General features: G+C 41.9%; 1 protein-coding gene across 1 annotated transcript in view; it reads right to left on the bottom strand.

Annotated features, from left to right (window-relative positions):
- Positions 1 to 20,077, bottom strand: part of ZNF609 (zinc finger protein 609) — a 233,154-nt gene that overhangs the window by 190,421 nt on the left and 22,656 nt on the right. The window contains exon 3 of the mRNA XM_060151810.1: positions 13,573 to 14,446. Within this exon, the coding sequence (XP_060007793.1) occupies positions 13,573 to 14,319 (747 nt within the window). The 5' untranslated portion in view covers positions 14,320 to 14,446. The remainder of the gene's footprint in view (positions 1 to 13,572; positions 14,447 to 20,077) is intronic.

Below are 20,077 nucleotides of genomic sequence, written 5' to 3'. Positions count from 1 at the left end.
TGTTGTTGTTAAAAATAAAACTAAACCATCAAAGTTTATATTTAGGCACTCATTCCAAACCCCACCATCACAAAGCCCAACTCCACTACTTCCTCACTGCCACAATCATCCAAACATACCTCTCAGGCTGCTCCCAGTTCATTTCAACAAGCTTTCACCAGCATCAAAGCTCTATGTGGGGGCTTCCCTAGTGGCGCAGTGGTTGAGAGTCCTCCTGCTGATGCAGGGGACGCGGGTTTGTGACCCGGTCCGGGAAGATCCCCCATGCCGTGGAGCGGCTGGGCCCGTGAGCCATGGCCACTGAGCCTGCACGTCCAGAGCCTGTGCTCCGCAACAGGAGAGGCCACAACAGTGAGAGGCCCGGGTATCGCAAAAAAAAAAAAAAAGCTCTATGCGGGCAAGGGAATGGGAAGGATTAAAGTGGAATTTGTCTGCCTCTTTGCTCCTACTTTTGGTTATTAGATATGAAATGGAAGATGAAATGTGACTAGGGAATAAAAACAAATGAAAAATCTGAAAATATTAGTCAAATATGAAAATGTCATTGGAGTATTATTTTCCAACTACCTTTCCAGACTTTTCTCTGCATTGAATGCCACTTCAGGTCACTAATCCAGAAGAAGCCAGAGACAGCCCTAACTAACTTGGTTTCTAAACAACAGTTTTTCCTCTTTGTGCGATATCTAAGGACACCTACCTGCTTAGTTCTAAAAGGGCTGACTGAAGAGTTGGAAAGTGACATTATTTTGAGCCTTTAAGTCTGCTCTATCCCATCCCTTCCCCTGCTTTGAAAAGAAGCTCCATTTCACAAAGGCTAAGGGAAAAAACCCCAAAGCTTCCTAAATCAGTAAGTTTAGAATTCCATTTCCGGTAGCTTTGCTCTAGCCAAACTGCTTCCCAGGGAGTGGCAAACTGTACTTTCCTTCTTCCTCAGCGATGCATTGGCCTACAACCAGAAACATTTCACTTAGCTCTTCAACATGAAAACTTCTGTCTCTCCAGTCCTATAGGCCAACTGCAATGTTCTGGCCAAGAGCTGCCACCAGCACACAGCTAGAAGCATAGCACTGGCACCAAGCCTTCAAATAAGGTATCCTATTCACAGCAGGTAAAAACCTGTAGTCAGTAGTACAGTGGTTTTCTTCATACAACCAATGCTGTGTCCAGACTGTAATGAATACCCATGGTAGAACATATAAAAATGAATACTTTCTCCTGGTTACTTACTTTCAATTGCAGAGGAGAAGAAAAGCCCCTCTCTAAATCTCCATAATGAAATATAATCCCATACGGTTAGGACTGGACCAATACAAATGTAAAAGTGAGTATCATAAATAACAAAAAATAATTAAAACAACTACAGGATATTAAAGAAGCATGATATAGATTCTAAGTGTAAGTCAGAAAAGGACAGAAAATGAAGAGTAGCTGAAGGAGGTTACAAAAGGCACTGGGCCTAAGAAAGAGAGATTAGGCTCAAGGATATTTATGTTGGTAGGACGAGAACAGCTCTGTTCTTCAGTTTGCCTATAGGATGGTTTTTGTTTAACTCAAGGATAAGATATGATGTTAGCATATACAAATGGCTTTATTTCTTCAGTGATCAAGGGAACTTAAAGAGAAGGAATTTGTGGTATTGTGAGGAACAAGAAAGTCAGAACTGGGACTTCCCTAGTGGCAGAGTGCTTAAGAATCCACCTGCCAATGCAGGGGACACGGGTTCGAGCCCTGGTCCGGGAAGATCCCACATGCCACGGAGCAACTAACCCCGTGTGCCACAACTACTGAGCCTGAGCTCTAGAGCCCGTGAGCCACAACTACTGAGCCCGCCAGCCACAACTACTGAAGCCAGCATGCCTAGAGCCTGTGCTCCACAACAAGAGAAGCCACCACAATGAGAAGTCCGCGCACCACAATGAAGAGTAGCCCCCACTCGCCGCAACTAGAGGAAGCCTGCACACAGCAATGGAGACCCAATGCAGCCATAAATAAATAAATAAATAAATTTAAAAAAAGAAAAGAAAGTCAGAACTGAAAAGTAAATGCTACAGAAGAATAATCATTATATTGGGCTGGATTCAATCCATCGACCCGTAAATTTCCACTATAGAGAGACTCTGGACCCCAAGATTTCTTCTGTCATAAAATACTTCTGTACACTAAATAGATAACATAACCAAATCAACTTTATGTGACTGGCAAAAAAAAAAAAGAAAGAAAAAGAAAAAACAAAGAACAATGTGAATGGTTTGGGCCTAGCAGTTATTCCATCCATTGAGTATACACTCTGGAGGGAGCCAGAGATGGGAGACTTGAACTGGCTGTTCACTTATCTGGTTTCCATTGCAATGTGTCTCCTCATAGTGTAAGCATTTTGCCAGGGTTAGGGTAATTCTAGTGCTTACAAATACATATTTTTCATCAATACAGTCCTCAAACACAAGCCAGCTTTTACATGAGACCGCAACTGAAGAAATAATGGTTTGTTTCAATGCTAAAGAAAAAATTGTTCATGTTGAATTTATGAAGCCAGTATGGCAATCTCCAACATATGTATAAGCAAAATGAAAAATGCTTTATGGCATATTTTATCTAAAACAGACACTCTACCAGATGTTTAGGAATCTGCATACTGATAGAATTAAGATCTAGTCTAATATGGTGTATATAAATGTGTAGTCACTTTGTATGATGACTTCTTCCCCACATTTGCCAATTTTTTCTCCTCCTTTGCAATGGTATATGCATACTCAAAAACCTAAAAAGATCCATGTAAGTATAGATTACTGTAAATTTTGACAGCATAGATAATACAATTATCAGTACTAAAAACCATGTTTTAAATTTTATTATATGGGGACTTTACTGGCGGTCCAGTGGTTAAGACTCTGTGCTTCCACTGCAGGGGGCTCAGGTTCGATCCCTGGTCAGGGAACTAAGATCCCACATGCCGTGCAGTGCAGCCGAATTAAAAAAAAAAAATTTATTATATGAAAATTTTACGTTATGTGATTATAATTTTGCCCCAAACATGACATTCCATAATGATTTTAACTATAAGTTTGCAGCATATTCAAGTATGTGTTCATCTCTGATAACAATTAGCATTCTAACTATAATGAGACTTAAAATCCCAGTAGGGAAATACTTTATACTCAAAAACATTTAATTTTCTTCCTGACTTCAAAGAAATAGTATGTGTTTACAAAAAGAAAGCAAAGAAAGACAGTGAACCTCTACTACTTTTGTGAAGTGATGCTGTCTCTTCTTAAAACAGCATGTTTAATTTGAATATGTCCAGAAGAAGGCTCAGGAACAGGTCTTTATTGGATAGCTGCATTATTTTATATTGGAGTGTCATGGATTTCTGGAAAATTAAGACCACCTATTGTCCAACATAAGCACAGAAATACATTCACAAATCAAAGAGAAAAGAAGCTGCTTTTGGATTAGCAATAAATTTAGATTATCTAAACCTGTCTTCTGCTCCCCTCCAATTTAAATAGAAAAAAATCACAAGTTGCCTATATATGGCAAAACGTATCTAGTCATAGGAATTTTGTTCAAATTTGCTTTAAAAAATCTGAAACAATAATTTTAAAATGAATCAGTAACACTGATATGGATACTCTCCTTTTTTTTGTTTGTTTGTTTGTTTTGTTTTTGTGATACGAGGGCCTCTCACTGTTGTGGCCTCTCCCGTTGCGGAGCACAGGCTCCGGACGCGCAGGCTCAGCGGCCATGGCTCACGGGCCCAGCCGCTCCGCGGCATGTGGGATCTTCCCAGACCAGGGCACGAACCCGTGTCCCCTGCATCGGCAGGTGGACTCTCAACCACTGCGCCACCAGAGAAGCCCTGGATGCTCTACCTTAAAGGCTATAACTATCAAAAATTTATTAATTAGTCCTCCTAATTAAGGGGATAATGAGAAGTCAGATTCATTATGTCTATACCTAAATGATCCCAACACAATGAGCAATGAAAAAGGAAAGCTGGCGGAAGATCTTGACCATGCTGTAAAACACCTGAGGATCACATGATATCTAACGTGCAGTGCACAGCTCCATCTGCAAATGGCAAGAAGCAAGAACTTTAAATGTTCCCTAGCTGAGTGAGTAACAGGGATTTCCAGAGGCTGTATAGTGAAATCAAAGTCCTTTCCGCAACGACAGTGGTTTTTAACCAAGAGGCACACTAAAAGTACCTGCTGAAGTTTTAAAAAAAAAATATGTACATGCTTGGGGTCCCCAACCCTGTAGATTTTACTTCAGTAGGGCACTTTTACTTTGTAGAAGCTCCAGAAGGGATTCTGACATGCACCTCCACTTGAGAAGCCTCAGCGCCAAGAGACTCTTCATCCAGAATTTCTCTAACCTCATGCTACTTTGGTTGGTATATGATGAATATGTACACCTCCTTTCTACAATACTCTCTGTACCAGTCAGTGCAGAGTTAAGTATTTAACTTCTAAAGAAACATATCAAATAGGAAATGTCAAGTCTGAGCTGAGTGGGCTGGAGTACCAGTTTACAAAAAACTTTTTACAGTAAAGAGAACCCATTACTAAACAAAAACAGAGGCCAAGGGAATACAAAGAGATGGCCAACAGGTACACAAAAAGATGCTCAATATCACTAATCATCAGAGAAATGCCAATCAAAACCACAATGAGATAGTACCTCACACCTGTTAAAACGGCTATTAAAAAGACAAGAAATAACGTGTGTTGGCAAGGTTGTGGAGAAAAGGGAGCCCTTGTGCACTGTTGGTGGGAATGTAAATTGTGCAGCCACTATAGAAAACCGTTTGGAGGTTCCTCAAAAAATTTAAAATAGAACTACCATATGACCTAGCAATTCCATTCCTGGGTATTTATCTGAAGAAAACAAAAATACTGATTTGAAAAGACATATTAAAAAAAAACCACATATGCACCCCCAAGTTCACTGCAGTATTATTTACAATAGCCAAGACATGGAAAGAACCTCAATGTCCATCAATGGATAAATGGGTAAAGAAAACGTGGGGTGTGCATGTGTGTATATATATATACACATATACACAATGCAATATTATTTGACCATAAAAAGAATGAAATCTTGCCATTTGTGACTGCATGAATGGGCATTATGCTAAGTGAAATAATTCAGACAGAAAAAGATAAATACCGTATGATTCCACTTATCTGTGGAATCTAAAAACAAGTAAACAAAATCCTGAGGACATGGACATAGAGAACAGATTGGTGGCTGCCTGAGGTAGGGGGTGGGGGGTGGGCGAAATGGGTGAAGGAGGTCAAAAGGTACATTTCCAGTTACAAAATGAATAAGTCATGGGGATATCACATAAAGCATAGTGACTACACTTAATAATACTGTATTGCATATTTGAAAGTAGCTAGGAAAGTAAATCTTGAAAATTCTCATCACAAGAAAAAAAAATTTTTTTTTGTAACAATGAGGATGTTAACTGGACTTACTGAAGTGATCATTTAGCAACATATACAAATATTATATCATTACATTGTGCACCCAAAACTAATATAATGTTATGTCAATTATACCTCAATCAAAAAAAAAAAGGCCAAGAACGGATTTAATGTAAAGGTTTGGCTCATTTAAACCAAGCTAGTATTTGCCACTAAGGCTGGAACCCAGTGGTCTCAAATTTGAAAATACTCAATTAGTGTATTTTTCACAGGCACACAGTTGAATTGTACTCTCCCAGTGGACAATATTTCAAGTTGAAAACTGACCACCTCCTAAAAATCTAAGAACTGCCTTTTTATTTCCTGCAGCTAGTGACAAATTCACAAAAAGAAGCATCTCAATCCTTATTCTTCTCTTGACCGTTTAGACTACCTGTAGTTCTAATCCTTTCAAAAGGCTAAAGTCTGCACTCTTCAAAGATTAACAGAAGGAAAAAAAAACTTTCGGAACTAAAACAATCATGTTGTGCTCGCTTCGGCAGCACATTTACTAAAACAATCATGTTATAGCCATTTCAATGCTTAGAAAAATAATTCAGGGGCTTCCCTGGTGGCGCAGTGGTTGAGAGTCCACCTGCCGATGCAGGGGACACGGGTTCGTGCCCCGGTCTGGGAAGATCCCACATGCCGCGGAGCGGCTGGGCCCGTGAGCCATGGCCGCTGAGCCTGCGTGTCCGGAGCCTGTGCTCCGCAACGGGAGAGGCCGCAACAGTGAGAGGCCCACGTACCACACACACACACACAAAAGTTAAATATCCCTTTTGCTTTCAAAGTCCCAAACCCTTAGGATTGCTTCCAATTTTAGGTTCCTGTCAGTTTGCCCATAAAGAGAAAAGATATATCTGAACATCACTCAGGAAATTAAAAAAAAAAAAATCATACCTACTGTCCAGGTTCAAGTTTTCATACCTACTGTCCCCTTCAAGTTTTTGGTGAATTTGATCTTCACTATTAAGAGGACAATGTGCTCTACAACAGTGGATCTCAAACTTTAGTGTGTATCATGATTAATGGGAGAGTTAACGGTAAAACATAAATTGCTGGGCCTTAAGCCTAGAGTTTCTGACTTGGGGGCCTGGGATGGGGCCTGATACTTGAATTTCTTACAAGTTCCCAGATGCTATGCTGATGTTGCTGGTATAGGGATAACAGCTTTATAAGAAGGTAAAAGGAAGTAATTCTCTCTCACCTTAGCTGTCACCTTTCTCATGTAAAAACACTTCTCTACGGAGCACTTCCAACAACAGAGACACTTAGGATTTAAAAACATCTCCAGGTTCTGAAAGCTAAAAGACTTCTTTTTTCCCCACTTCACAAGGGCTCCAATGTCACAAATGACATTAAAGCAGTGGAAATCCAGAAAAAGGAAAATTAAGGTCAGAATGATTGTAAACTCTGCTCAAGAACCTTACCAGGCACATATTACTTCTTCAGTCTGAAAAGTGTTTCCTTTGGGTCTCCTAAGGCAAGAGAAATGCCCAAAGGAAGAAAGAAGTAGCTTGTTTCATAACACTAAAAACACAAGGACAGGCTCTGAAAACAAGAGAATCTTGCTCCATAAGTAAAAAATCACAAAATGCTATGAATCCCTATCTTTCCTTTGTCATACTATTCTCCATCTCAAAAGAGCTATTCCTCTTACTGAAGACTGACCCAAACTCTATACTTTCTTAGGAAGCTTAAATATTGACTATGTCAATGTCACCTAGGATGAACAACTTCAGAGAATAGGATTTGTTAAAAATGTCTCCTCAGCCAGCCTGGGAAGCTTCTTACTCGGGTGGGTGGTCTCAACCGTGACTAAACTGTACCTAGAGAAATATACTTTAAAATATTAATATGGCCTAGCACTTTCCTGATGGTAATCCTTCCAGGCCCATCCCAATGGCACAACCGGGAAATTAAATGAAGAGAAAAGCAATCTCCTCTCTGCTCTCTACTTTCAGATGCTCCTCCTCTACAGCTTTGCCACGCACAGACTCATTTCTATACATATACACTGAGATAGAACATTCGCACACACACAAATAACTCTCGGCAGGAACCAAAAATCAAAGCCTAACCCCAACGTTTTTAAGTGAGCAAGTCCAATTTCCTTCTTTGTAGCCCTTGACACATGCTGGCTGGGAGCCGTCTGGATTTTTTTCTGCCTTGTTCCTGCACCAGAAGGCTCTGCACTGCAGGTCAGGGGATGATAAGGAAATGAACAGTGTAATTTCCAAGGCCTCTGAACACAGCCCTGTCAGCAGCTCTGGAGGCGGGTTACTCAAGCATGGCCTGAAGAGTGAAAACCACAGAGAGGAGGGCTCAGACAGCCAGCAGTGGCAAGATCTCAGCTGTGCATGTTACTGCCATCTCCAGCCTGAAAGCCCAAGCCCTGCTGCCTCCCTGGATGAGCTCTGTCGGTAAAAGCTCTTATACACAAATGGCAAAAATACAAGTTCACGCTGGGGGAGGAAGATTAAGGACTAGGACTTAGATTTTCCATGTACTCTTGTGCAGAAACAGAAACATTTAGTGCTCTTCCAGCATACACGAGATTGCACCTGCTGGCAAACCCACAGTAATATCTATCCAACATACTCAACCCCATACCAGGGATATGGCCAAAAAGGAAACTCAATTCATATGAAATCTGAAATTCAACAGGCCACTTCAATATCCTTTGAAGCCAATTTCTGGTTTCTACCTCATCAAACCCCACTATAAATATCAGGGCCTTTAGAACACATTACCAGCATTCAAGCTTCCCAATCCAGGTTTGGGACTTCTCCTGAGAACAGTGCTGCACGTCTTAGCCAACATGCTTATCTATTCATACTGGGCTTCCGGTATAGGTGGTATGTTGTTATATTTCAGCCCATTATTGCCTACAGCAAACTGAGACATATTTCAACTCAAATCATGTTATTCTTCTTTTGTAATATTTACTAAATGCTCCGTATGTGCCAAACACCGTTCTAAGTGTTTTATATGAATTAACTAATTGAATTTCACAAAAATCCTATTAAGGAACTATTGTTTCTTCATTTTGCAGATGAGAAAACTGAGGTAGCTCAGTTAAGTAATTTGTTCAATATCACTCAGTTAATAAATGTCAAAGCTGGGATACAAACCCCGGTAGTTTGGCTCCAGACTTTATACTCTTAATCACTAAGTTATGCATAAGAGCTCATGTGCAGTTTAAGTTTACAAGACTGGTGTTTTAGGTTGGAAGTGGCTCCCAATGCCCAACTTATGAAGTGTCCACCCTTAATGATGGTTAAAGAAAGTTCACAAACATTAAAGTATATAGCAATTATCTGGAGAGTCTTCTGGAAGTACAGATTTCTGGGCCCCTACCCCTAAAACTTATTTAGCAGATCTGGGGTAAGGTCTAAGACTCTGCATTTCTGACATTCAGATGATATGATGCACATGGTTTTATGGACCACAATTTCAGGAACTCTGCTCTAGATGGTAAACTGTAAGCAAAGAGCAGCAACCATCTCTGTTCTGTTCACCAGTGCACACCCAGTACTAAGCACAATACCCGGAATATAAAATGCACTCAGTTAATATACAGAATGAATGAAAGATGACAATGGTATCTAACAGTATCATCTCCTTACAAAACAGTTAATATCCACAATACATTTACGGTCTGCCTGTTAGTGATATATCCAAGAAGCACAAGGGCAGGGTTTTTTTTTTTTCATATCTGCAATTGCCAAATAAAGAGGGAACTGGCAATGCCTCAATGATTACAATGAAAATTTGACTGAATGCAATACTCCAGAACACACACACTCTCTCAAGAAGTCAAACTCAAAGTAGCAGTTTAAAAAGTAACTTTCCGTCTGTATGTATAAGAGGGGAGGTTCAGCACCAGCTATAAATGGTTGTTCTTTGTAAACATCATCACCTTACCAAAGAAAGTGAAACTCAAAGATCCTTTGTTTACTGAGTGCCTACAATATTAAAATCGGTATAGAAAACAAATGAAAGCAGTCTTAAGAGCACCTAGGCATTTACATCCAATGTTTCTGAGGTAGTCTTTAAGTGGGAAAATAGAATCCTTCATAACAATGAAGGATTTGTTAAGAATCCCAGAGTAACAATATGCCAGAAGAACTTGGTAAACAAAAACCTGGCTTTGCCACTGACTACCTGTGAGAGTCTAGGTAAGTCATATGACCTCCCTGGTCTCAGTTCCCTCTTCTATAAAGTGAGGAGATTGGACAAGATAATCTTTCTCAGGGCCCTCCTTGAATTACAACACCCGGATGGAAAACAGAGCTGCTGAAGAAAAAATAAATTAAGCTCAGACTTCGTTGTAGTTAGAGAATGCATCTCTGTCCCACATAAATATCAACTTCTTTTAATTTTTTCCAAGAAGGAAAATGCTTGAGGGCATTTGGCTTCAGGAAGCAAGGCTAACTGCTATTTCATCACTAGCTGAGAAAGAACAGCTTGTGAAGGAGGAAGGTGTTAAGAGAGAAAGCCCTGGATCAGAAGGAATAAAAGAGACCTGACCTTGGTTGAGCAATGAGGGATTGCAACACGAGAGAAATAAGATGGAAGGCATAAACTAGGGCAAGAAAACAAAATCAAGGGCAAAGGAAGATGCTCTTAGAACACAGGATATGATAGCAAACATGATCGGAAGGGGAAAGAGCGAAGAGCACACTTTAGTTTTGTCTCCTAAACTAATGGGGGAAGTGGTAAATATGTGTATGCAGCATTCTGAGAGCAGCAGAAGCTGAGACACAAACATGGGGAAAGCACAGTGCAGTGTTTCTACCTTCCAAGATCAAAAGCAGCAGCTGAAGAGACAAGGAGAGCTTCTGGCTGCAAACTTCTAGATCCTTTAGCCACTAGAGCTTTACTTTATACGATCTGGAAAAAAAAGGAGTCTCACCTTAAACTCCTGGTTTAAGCCCCAACTCAGAGTCAACACAGATAGATCACTGCCTTCTGTGGTTTGTAAATTCTTTTTTCTTGCCTGTCAGAGTGGTAACGTGAGCACTAAGCTGGGGACATTCAGACAGGCACTCTCCCTCATCCTACCTCCCCTTCCATCCCTAACTCAACAACCTATCAATCAAACCAAAGACAAGGAACAGACAGGAGCTGGAAGGCTCTGTCTTGTTTATTCCTCAACATTCCCTCCCCCATCTCTTCAGCTGGCAGGAAGTATGAGGCAAGAGTGTTCAATGACAATTCAGGGCAGCAGTAGTTGCTAAGACTCTCTAGGTCTCTCCTAGAACTCTGGGAAACAGCACAGTGAAGCCTGCCAGAAAGAGGTGTGGTGGAGCAAAAGTGGGATCCCATGAAGGGAAATTCACATTCTTGGCTGACTGAAATTCGCTCAGCCATAGACTGAGATACCCACCTTGATGAGAGAGGAGGTCCTGAGGTAGAGAATTAGAATATTCAAATCTCCTTCATTAGCTAGTTGGAGACATGTGACAATTCTGTCCTACACCACAAACTCCACTTGTCTTCTCTCTCTTGTTTCCAAGGGCTTACAGGAGTGGGTATGGGTAAGGAGACTCCAGCTAAGACACTTTCCAAATTTTATGAGTTTTCCCTCTTCATGACAGCTTCCGGCTCAGAGTATGTAATTCCTAGATTATATCAAAACATCTGTTTTGTTGTTTTGGTTCTGTTGGTTGTCCCCCACATGGAAGAAACATTCCAAACCAGTTAAGCCATAGGCAAGCCCATATCTCAGAGACAAAACTCTTAAGGAAGTTTTTAAAGACTTAGCTTATGAGTTATAGTATTAATCATCAAACACCGACTCAAACACCTCTTATGCCCAACACCCTGGGATCCTTGTTTCTCAAAAGCTGCTCCACTCCGAGATTCCTAGCCTGCGTTCCCTTTTGCATCTTTCCCTCCTCCCATTCCAGAAACGCTGTCTCTCTGCACAGTGTTTTCATCTCCTAGCAACTTCCAAATATTTATTTACATAATTATTTATTTCAATGGCCAAATGCTTTAGAATGGCACCCCACAGAACCAGACTGTTCCAAGAGGGCTGAGGGAACAGGGAAAAGAAATGAGAAAGCAGGTTCTTGCTTAGAGTGACATCAAACTGCACAGCAAATTTCCTCTTCTAAGAGTACTTCTCAGCAATTTTACCTTTCCTCCAAAAACAGAAGCACAGTCTCTTTCCCTTTTCTCTCCCATTCCACTGCCCCAATCTCAGTCTTTTGGGGTGACAAGGCATATAACACAGCTATATTATTAAGAAGCAAACCTCCCTGGCACCAAGGTGTATTCTTAGCTGAATATACTGCATCTTTCAGCCCAATTATAATCTGAAGGGCAGCCACCCAACCAGTCCCTGAACCTGTAAGAAAAAGGGTTCCATTGCTTCTCTGTTGGAGACTCTCAAGGACATTTAGACTTAAATCCAATATGAAGATAAGCATCATTAATCCTTTCATCCACAGACCACTACTGGGCTTAGAAGATTGCAACATGAGTCAAGAGTTCTAAACAGAAAGGAAACTGAAGGCCACCCTCAGAAGTGGCCACTTTTCAGCACAGAAAGAACAAAGATTATGAACACGGATATACGGCAAGAGTTTACTGGAGCCAGATGTAGGGAACAGTCTAATGGGCCTGGAATAGAAGCAAGAACTCCTGGTACTCCTAAGCCTCTTTAAAACAGTATTATCCATCTGCACCCCAGAGAAAATGGTAAATCACAGCCAGCACAGGATGCACCATGCCAGTAATCAGCTGGAACTTGACTCTGCTGAGGTGGACAGTAGCATCTGCCACCTAAACATAGGCAGACTCTCTGGCAGCTGCCACTGGTAAAAGGGAATAAACCATTGTGTTATTAGTGGAAGAAAATTCACAGCCCTGTTACCAGGGAAGCCCAGATGTTGCTGAGAGTCACAGATGTGCCAGAGGCAAGGACCAAAACACCTACAGCAAAGAAAGCGTAACCTAGCACTGAGAGGACACCACCACCCAAACATACACATCCTGCCTCTATTAACACTTACATATGGAAAGAGGTATTCCCTGCTGCAGCTGATGCAATTACAGAGAAATCAATTTATACTGCATCTGCTGGGATCAGCTGAAAGCATAGGGTGAGCAGAACACAGAGCGGAAAATCAAGAGCCAGTGAACAGCACATTACCAGGCCAGCCGCTTTGCAGGAAAATGTAAGCTGCAGAAGTTTAAGGCAGCCTGAGCTGACCCTAGATTCACACCCACTCTGGTCTAGGCCTGCAAACTCCATTTACTGAGACATGAACTAAGATCATCTTCCCAAAGGAGGAGAACCCCTTGTGGGGCTGCAGGCACCTGTCCTTCCAAGTCAAGCAGAAGGCAAGGTATCATTACACCATTTGGCAGCTATTAAACCACCAGGAGACCTTGATTCCCAATAGTTGAGGGAGATACCCAGCCAAGAACTATACTTTAGTGGCCAAAGAATCTCTTTCAAGGCCAAACTTTCATAGCCACTATGCTAATCCATAAGACCTGATTAAGTACCTCAGTACCTCCTGCTCCACTGTTTACCTGCCCCAAACTGTGACCTTTTGCTCTTTGGCAGTCACCAACAGAACACTTGGTAGATATCATGTAATGAAAGTTACTTAACCCTTTTCTCTTCCAGAGACCCAGCAGCACCATTTATCCCATTAAAAACAGCACTCAATTGAAAGCCTATTAAGCTTATCAACTTGTTAAGTTTACCAATGACTCTAAGGATGAAATGTCAATCAAGCTGGGAACCATATAAAGGTTGATGCCAGCCTCTAGTAACAAGTATCTGAGGTGGGACAAGGACAAGGCTGGAGGTTCTTGACTTACGGAAAATTCATTCTACCAGGCAGCTACCCCCAACAACAGACACTCTTCTCCAAAATGTCCAGGCCTGCTGTTAATGAATCTGTAGGGAATCCCCTAATTTGGAACAAAACCACGTTATCATTACCAGCTGCTCTGACCTTGTAATTGGTCATTACCCACAAACTAATGAGGCTCCCACAGAGTGCACATAGCATTTGGCGGTTAGTCCAGGGCAGTTCTGACTGGCAGCGGGCAGCCAGATCTGGCCACCTCTTACCTTTTCAGACTTGACTTTCTTTAGCGGGCGACACTCATTCTCCCCTTCCTCTGGCTCCGGTTTAGCTCCCAAAGGGTTGAGCGCTGCCCCAGGCTCAATAGCTATACTCCCAAGTGGCTCCACAGCTCCTGGATCCACCCCTGTGCTTCCATCATACTGACCACCACGTCCTCCCAAGGGAACTGGCTGGAGGACCCCAGGATCCTTTTCTGAACAAGTCCCCACTCCTTCGCTTCTCTCCTTCTTGCTCTTAGATGAGCTGTTCTCCTTCTCCTTTTTGGAGCCGGCTACACTGCGGGATGCCTTAGCCGCCTTCTCTGAGCCCTTGGGAGCAATAGCAGCAACCAGGCTTCCTGCATTGGCACCATCTCCTGAGCGTCCCTGCACCTCTTTCTTGCTAGCTGCCCCCTCACTTGGAGTGAACAGGGACGTCCCTGGAGTGGGTTTGCTAGTGTCTTTGCCACTCTTATTCCTTTTAGATTTTGATTTGCCTTCCTTCCCTTGAGGACCTGGCACTGGGGTCACAAACTTGATGTTGTCTGGTAGTGTAGCCACAGCATTGGGAGCTGGTATCCCCACCTCCTTTGAGCCTGACATTTCCAGTTTCTGCTGGTCCTTTTCCAGATCGGCGTCCAGGTCAATGATGAGATTCCCTACTCCAATGTCCCATTCATCCCCACTGTCGTATGTCTCAACCGGGTTTGCATCCACTCCTTTCCCTCCGGAGGCTCCACTGCTCAAGGACATCTTAGAGTCAACGTCCCACCTCAAGATTCAAGGCTCTTCCTTGCCCCCAGCTTTCCTATTTTCAGCTTCAGCTATGTTCTCAGACCTGCCACATTGGTCAGTATATGCCCAGTGGACAACATCATTGCTGGAAAAAGAAAATTTAAAGAGCTGTTAAAGTAAACAATACAGGCAAAGAGGCTGAAATAAACTCCCACAAAAAACAGACCCTTCCTAGGTGGCTATCACACCACAACAGACAAGACAAACAGGTTCAGTTGTATTTCTAACCAAGTCACATTGGACCAAGGGAAAAGCTAATTCCCACTCTATCTCCACAGGGGAGAGTACAGTATTTGCAATTGCCCGGAAATTCGGCGGTCTTAACTAGGAATCCTCTAGAGTTAGTTTCCCATTCCCAAGAGACTTATTTCTACTACCACTGCCAGGCGGCAATACTCCCTCAATCAATACAGGCCCTGGCACATCCTCTAGCACAACTTTACTCATACCTCTTTTCTCCTTGCTTCTTCTTGAACTATCAGAGATTCAGAACATAGTCTAGCAAAGGCTAAATCCCTCTACTAACAGGGCCTATCCCTACTAAAAATAATATAGATTCCTTGTCATTCTACTGCTGGGGGTGGTGGTGTCTAATTGTGGGTAAGTAAAAGAGAAAAGCAAACAGAACTGGGGAAAAATACAATATCAAGATAGGGGCAAAACCTGCAATTAGAGGAGACAATCCTCAGAGAGGACTTAACCAATCAGCTTCAGTTCAGTTAAGCCAGCCTTATTAAACTCCAGGTTTCAAATTATGTCTAAATAGCAGAATTCAATGTAGTCTTTCTCACTACCCACTAAAATACCCAGGAAGAGACACACACACACACACACACACACACACAGAAAAAATATTACCCTATCAATAACTGAACAGTACTAAAAAACCTCATGTTAGAATGTGGGAGAAGTCTCTACATTCTAATACTATAAGACTGATGGCACTATACTGATAAATACCAGGGCCTCACCACATGGAACAGAGACAGTTAAAAAAGGGGGTGGCATGGGGTGGGTGGTAAAAAAGGCAATTTATACCTCTCCTTGGGAGTGTACCATCTAGAAAACCTGGCAGCCAACATACACCATCCAGCTATTACTTTATTTTGTTTTTATTTTTTGCCGTACGCGGGCCTCTCACTGTTGCGGCCTCTCCCTTTGTGGAGCACAGGCTCCGGACGCGCAGGCTCAGCGGCCATGGCTCACGGGCCCAGCCGCTCCGCGGCATGTGGGATCTTCCCGGACCGGGGCACGAACCCGCATCCCCTGCATCGGCAGGCGGACTCTCAACCACTGTGCCACCAGGGAAGCCCCCAGCTATTACTTTATGATGAAACCAAAGATTTCTGTTCTTGCTCACTCCCGTTTACCATCTTTCTATATGCATATAGAAAATAACTCTCATAAGATGACAGAGCAGAAAGGGTAAAACAGAGGTGGCACAATGAATCCTACAAAGTAAATATCTAACAGGTAAATGCCATAGATATCTCTTAACAGAGATAAGACACATTGTACTTTTCCACCTGCTCTCTCAAGGCAGTGTCAAAGAACCAGGGTGCAGTTCAAGAGAAGATGTCACCTAGGAGAGCAGAGCTTATACCAAGTGAATGCTTGATAGCAACTGGGATGTAAGAGAGAAATTCAGTGCATTAATAATGGCAGCACATTAACCTGCCATTTAGCCATAGATCTGAGAAGAAAATACATCCTTTACCCAAGTAGAGAGCTTAGTGCCAACAACCAACCATTGCTGACGTTGAGTCCACATAGATCTTACTTCATAAAACGATGAGCAAAAACTGTGTGTGGGGGAAAACATGACATAAGAACTATGGGGCACCCCCAGTGGCACAGAGGTTAAGAATCCACCTGTCAACGCAGGGGACATGGGTTCGAGCACTGGTCCGGGAAGATCCCACATGCCGCGGAGCAACTAAGCCCATACGCCACAACTACTAAGCCTGTGCTCTAGAACCTGCGAGCCACAACTACTAAGCCCGTGTGCAACAGCTACTGAAGACTGTGCACCTAGAGCCCGTGCTTGGCAACAAGAGAAGCCACCGCAATGAGAAGCCCGCGCACTGCAATGAGGAGTAGCCCCTGCTCACCACAACTAGAGAAAGCCCGCATGCAGCAACAAAGACCCAATGCAGCCATAAATACATAAATTAAAAAAAAAAAGAACTATGAAAAAATGCCACCCACAAGGTAAAGGCAACATAATCTCTGAAAAAATTAAAGAAATGATACCTCTGATAATGATCTAGAATTCTGAAGAAATTTTTAGTAAAATGTTTGGAATTCTCTATACTATACACTAATTCATTCAAAAAAATGTGTATTAATTGCCTACTAAGTACCAGGCACTAAACTAGGTGCTGGGAATACAGCAGCAAGTGAGAGTGTATAAGGCAGTGGAACATGATACTGAAAATAATTCTATTATGAGGGACAAAGGCATTTCTAGAAGTGGGAATGCCAACTGAATCTGCACTACAAAGGATTATTAAAGCATAGTTCTTCCCAACATCATCATTTGTCACCTCTGCAATCTCTGCAATTGTGGTGAGGCTTAGAGCATAACCCACATTCATCTAACACTTACCCACTTTCCTCTTGAGCTGCACTATCATCAGTATGTAATGTAACCATTAGAGCAATCCCATGTTTGTTTATTCAATAAAACTTTCAAAAGACCTTCCTCCAAAAAACAAATAAACAAAAACCCTTCCTCTAGAAAATAGGATGCTAATGGAAGAGAGACTCTGGAAAGGTATATAAAGGGAAGAATATAAAGTACATAAAAGTGTTTGTGCTCACTGAGAGCTCCTGACAGTTCTGCACTGGCTGACCTGTCGTATGGAGCAGGATAAACAAAATATGACAGTAAAGAAGACATAGCATTAAGAAGATACTAGGCTGAAATGGAAAGATATGAACTTAGACAAAAGAATCTGATTTTATTTTTTAAAAAAGGAAGATGCAAGGAAATGAAAAATGCAATTAAAATTCATACAGAAATCAAAAAAGCACAGAACTAAAACTGTGGAAAATGAATCTGTAAATTACAAGAAAACCTGAGATACTGTTCCAGAAGGCAAAGGCAAAGGACAGCAAAAAGAAAACAATGAGGGAAATTGAAAGACAGAGAAAGTATTTAATAATACTCAAAGCAAAACTGAAGAGACTAGAACAAACGGGAAAAAAGCAACCCATCAAGGCATAATATATGAATAACACCTTGAGCTGAAAAAGATCTTGAAAAAGTTCACTACCTTTTCAGCAAAATCAATTTTAAAAAAGCCAAACTTGCAGACATCCTAACAAAATATTTGAATTACAAAGGACAAAACTTAGGCCAACCTCAGACTGCTCTGCAATATTAAATGTTAAAAGAGAATGAAAAATCTACAAAGAATTTTGAAGAGAAAAGGTTATTTTTCAAGAGTCTTTCACTGAGTCAAGTTGTTTGTCACGTGTAAAAACAACAGATTTTCAGTTATGTAAGAACATATATATATCCACCTTGTTAAAAACTATCTGAAGCATTAAAATAAGTTCAGTGTAGCATAAAGTTGAATAATTCTTATAAACAGAAATACCAAATGATTTTTGTAATCTTAAGAGTAAACTCAATGCAGATAATCCTGGAAAAGATAGGAGGCAAAATCAATGCTTGTAATAATGCTGAACCTAGAACGTTCAGCCTTAACATCAGTAAGGAAAGACACTTCCTCAAATTCCTTTTGTCCCAATTCCATATGTCATGGCGAATTGTTTTGTTTTTTCTAGTAAGCAAGAAATATTGTTATAAAGCAGAAACTAACACACCATTGTAAAGCAATTATACTCCAATAAAGATGAAAAAAAAAAAGAAATATTGCTGTTAACATGTTTTTAAAATTGTGCTTCTTCTTAAAAGAGAGCTGGAGATGAAAAGAACATCTGATGCTCTGTGCTCATTTTCAAGTTCCACATCTTAAGTGAGATATTCATTAAGTGGAGGGATATCCTAGAGTATAGTAAAACACCAAAAAGCTATTTCGTAAGAGGAAAGGTCTTAGAAACTGGTATTCTTTAATCTGGAAAGGAGTTAGCTGAAGGGAGACAGGCTGGTTAGCTTCAAATATATGATGGTTGCAATGTGGAAGAGAGAAACTTATTCTGTGATGCTGAGGATATAAAATGGACCAGTAAGTAGAAGTTACAGAAAGACAGATGTTTAACTCAGGAAAAAATGTAATACCATGGAATTCCCAACAATGACCCACAATGCTTAATGAAGCCATATCTTTATCACTGAAAGTAGTGACCAGAAAAACCATAATCACCTGTCAAGCAAATTACAGAATTCTTCTATGTGTGACAGGGAGTAGTCTGGACATGCCCAGGGCCTTTTTCAAATCTGAAATTCTGTTAATGTACCTATCAAAAAGTGCATTCGGGCTTCCCTGGTGGCGCAGTGGTTGGGAGTCCGCCTGCCGATGCGGGGGACGCGGGTTCGTGCCCCGGTCCGGGGGGATCCCACGTGCCGCGGAGCGGCTGGGCCCGTGAGCCATGGCCGCTGGGCCTGCGCGTCCGGAGCCTGTGCTCCGCCACGGGAGAGGCCACAGCAGTGAGAGGCCCGCGTACCGCTAAAAAAAAAAAAAAAAAAAAAAAAAAAAAAAAAGTGCATTCCCTGGGCTTCCCTGGTGGTGCAGTGGTTAAGGATCCGCCTGCCAACGTTCAAGCCCTGGTCCCGGGAAGATCCCACATGCCGTGGAGCAACTAAGCCCATGCGCCACAATTACTGAGCCTGCGCTCTACAGCCCGTGAGCCGCAACTACTGAGGCCGCGCACCTACAGCCCATGCTCCACAACAAGAGAAGCCACCGCAATGAGAAGCCTGCACACCGCAACGAAAAGTAGCCCCTGCTCGCTGCAACTGGAGAAGGCCCGCGTGCAGCAATGAAGACCCAATGCAGCCAAAAATAAATAAATAATTTTTTTTAAAAGTGCTTTCCCTACTAGAAAACTACCCAGAATTTCTGAATGACCAGGATGCAAACAAAGAAAACATATCCTGAGGACTGATATTTAGTGGTCCTGATGTTCTATAGAGAGCCACTGTCCTCTAATTTCTGAGTGAGTTAAGTACCACTTTTCAACCAGGTGACTTCTCAGAAATTCAGTTTACCAAACCCAGCAGGTTTCATAGTAACTTTGGTGGTACCTTTCCAAAGATATACTGAAAAATTGCCTAGGATTCTTTAATCAGCCTGGCTACAGCAGCCAGACCACTTTCCATCTGCTCCCTACCACATCCCTGGCTTTATACAGCTAATAATCAAATTCTCTGACAGGTCACGGCAGAGATGTTTAACCCCAGGAGGTAGGGTAACTAACATGGTAGCTGGAAATGAAAAGCACTGACCTCTTGCTTCCACGGCAGAGAAAGTGCAGAATCAGGAGAACCAATAACTTACAGAGACCACAAAGTACTTTCAACTTGCAGGAGCTTCTGGATATATTTTCTTCTCTCTTCTTCTGTCTAATTGTACTACACTTCGCTATTTAGGACCATGATTCACCAAGCTCTGGAATTACTTGCCAGTGCCATTTCTGCTTTGTTCTGCACCTGATCACTAAGAACTCTTCTCTGCGTGGATATAGCTAAGGGACCAAGATAGGCCATGACAATCACTCCTCATACCCTGTATCTATAACAATGAAA

Source organism: Lagenorhynchus albirostris, chromosome 1 (assembly GCF_949774975.1).
Source record: "Lagenorhynchus albirostris chromosome 1, mLagAlb1.1, whole genome shotgun sequence".
Lineage (NCBI taxonomy): Eukaryota > Metazoa > Chordata > Mammalia > Artiodactyla > Delphinidae > Lagenorhynchus > Lagenorhynchus albirostris.
This window is presented reverse-complemented; position numbering and strand designations above follow the sequence as displayed.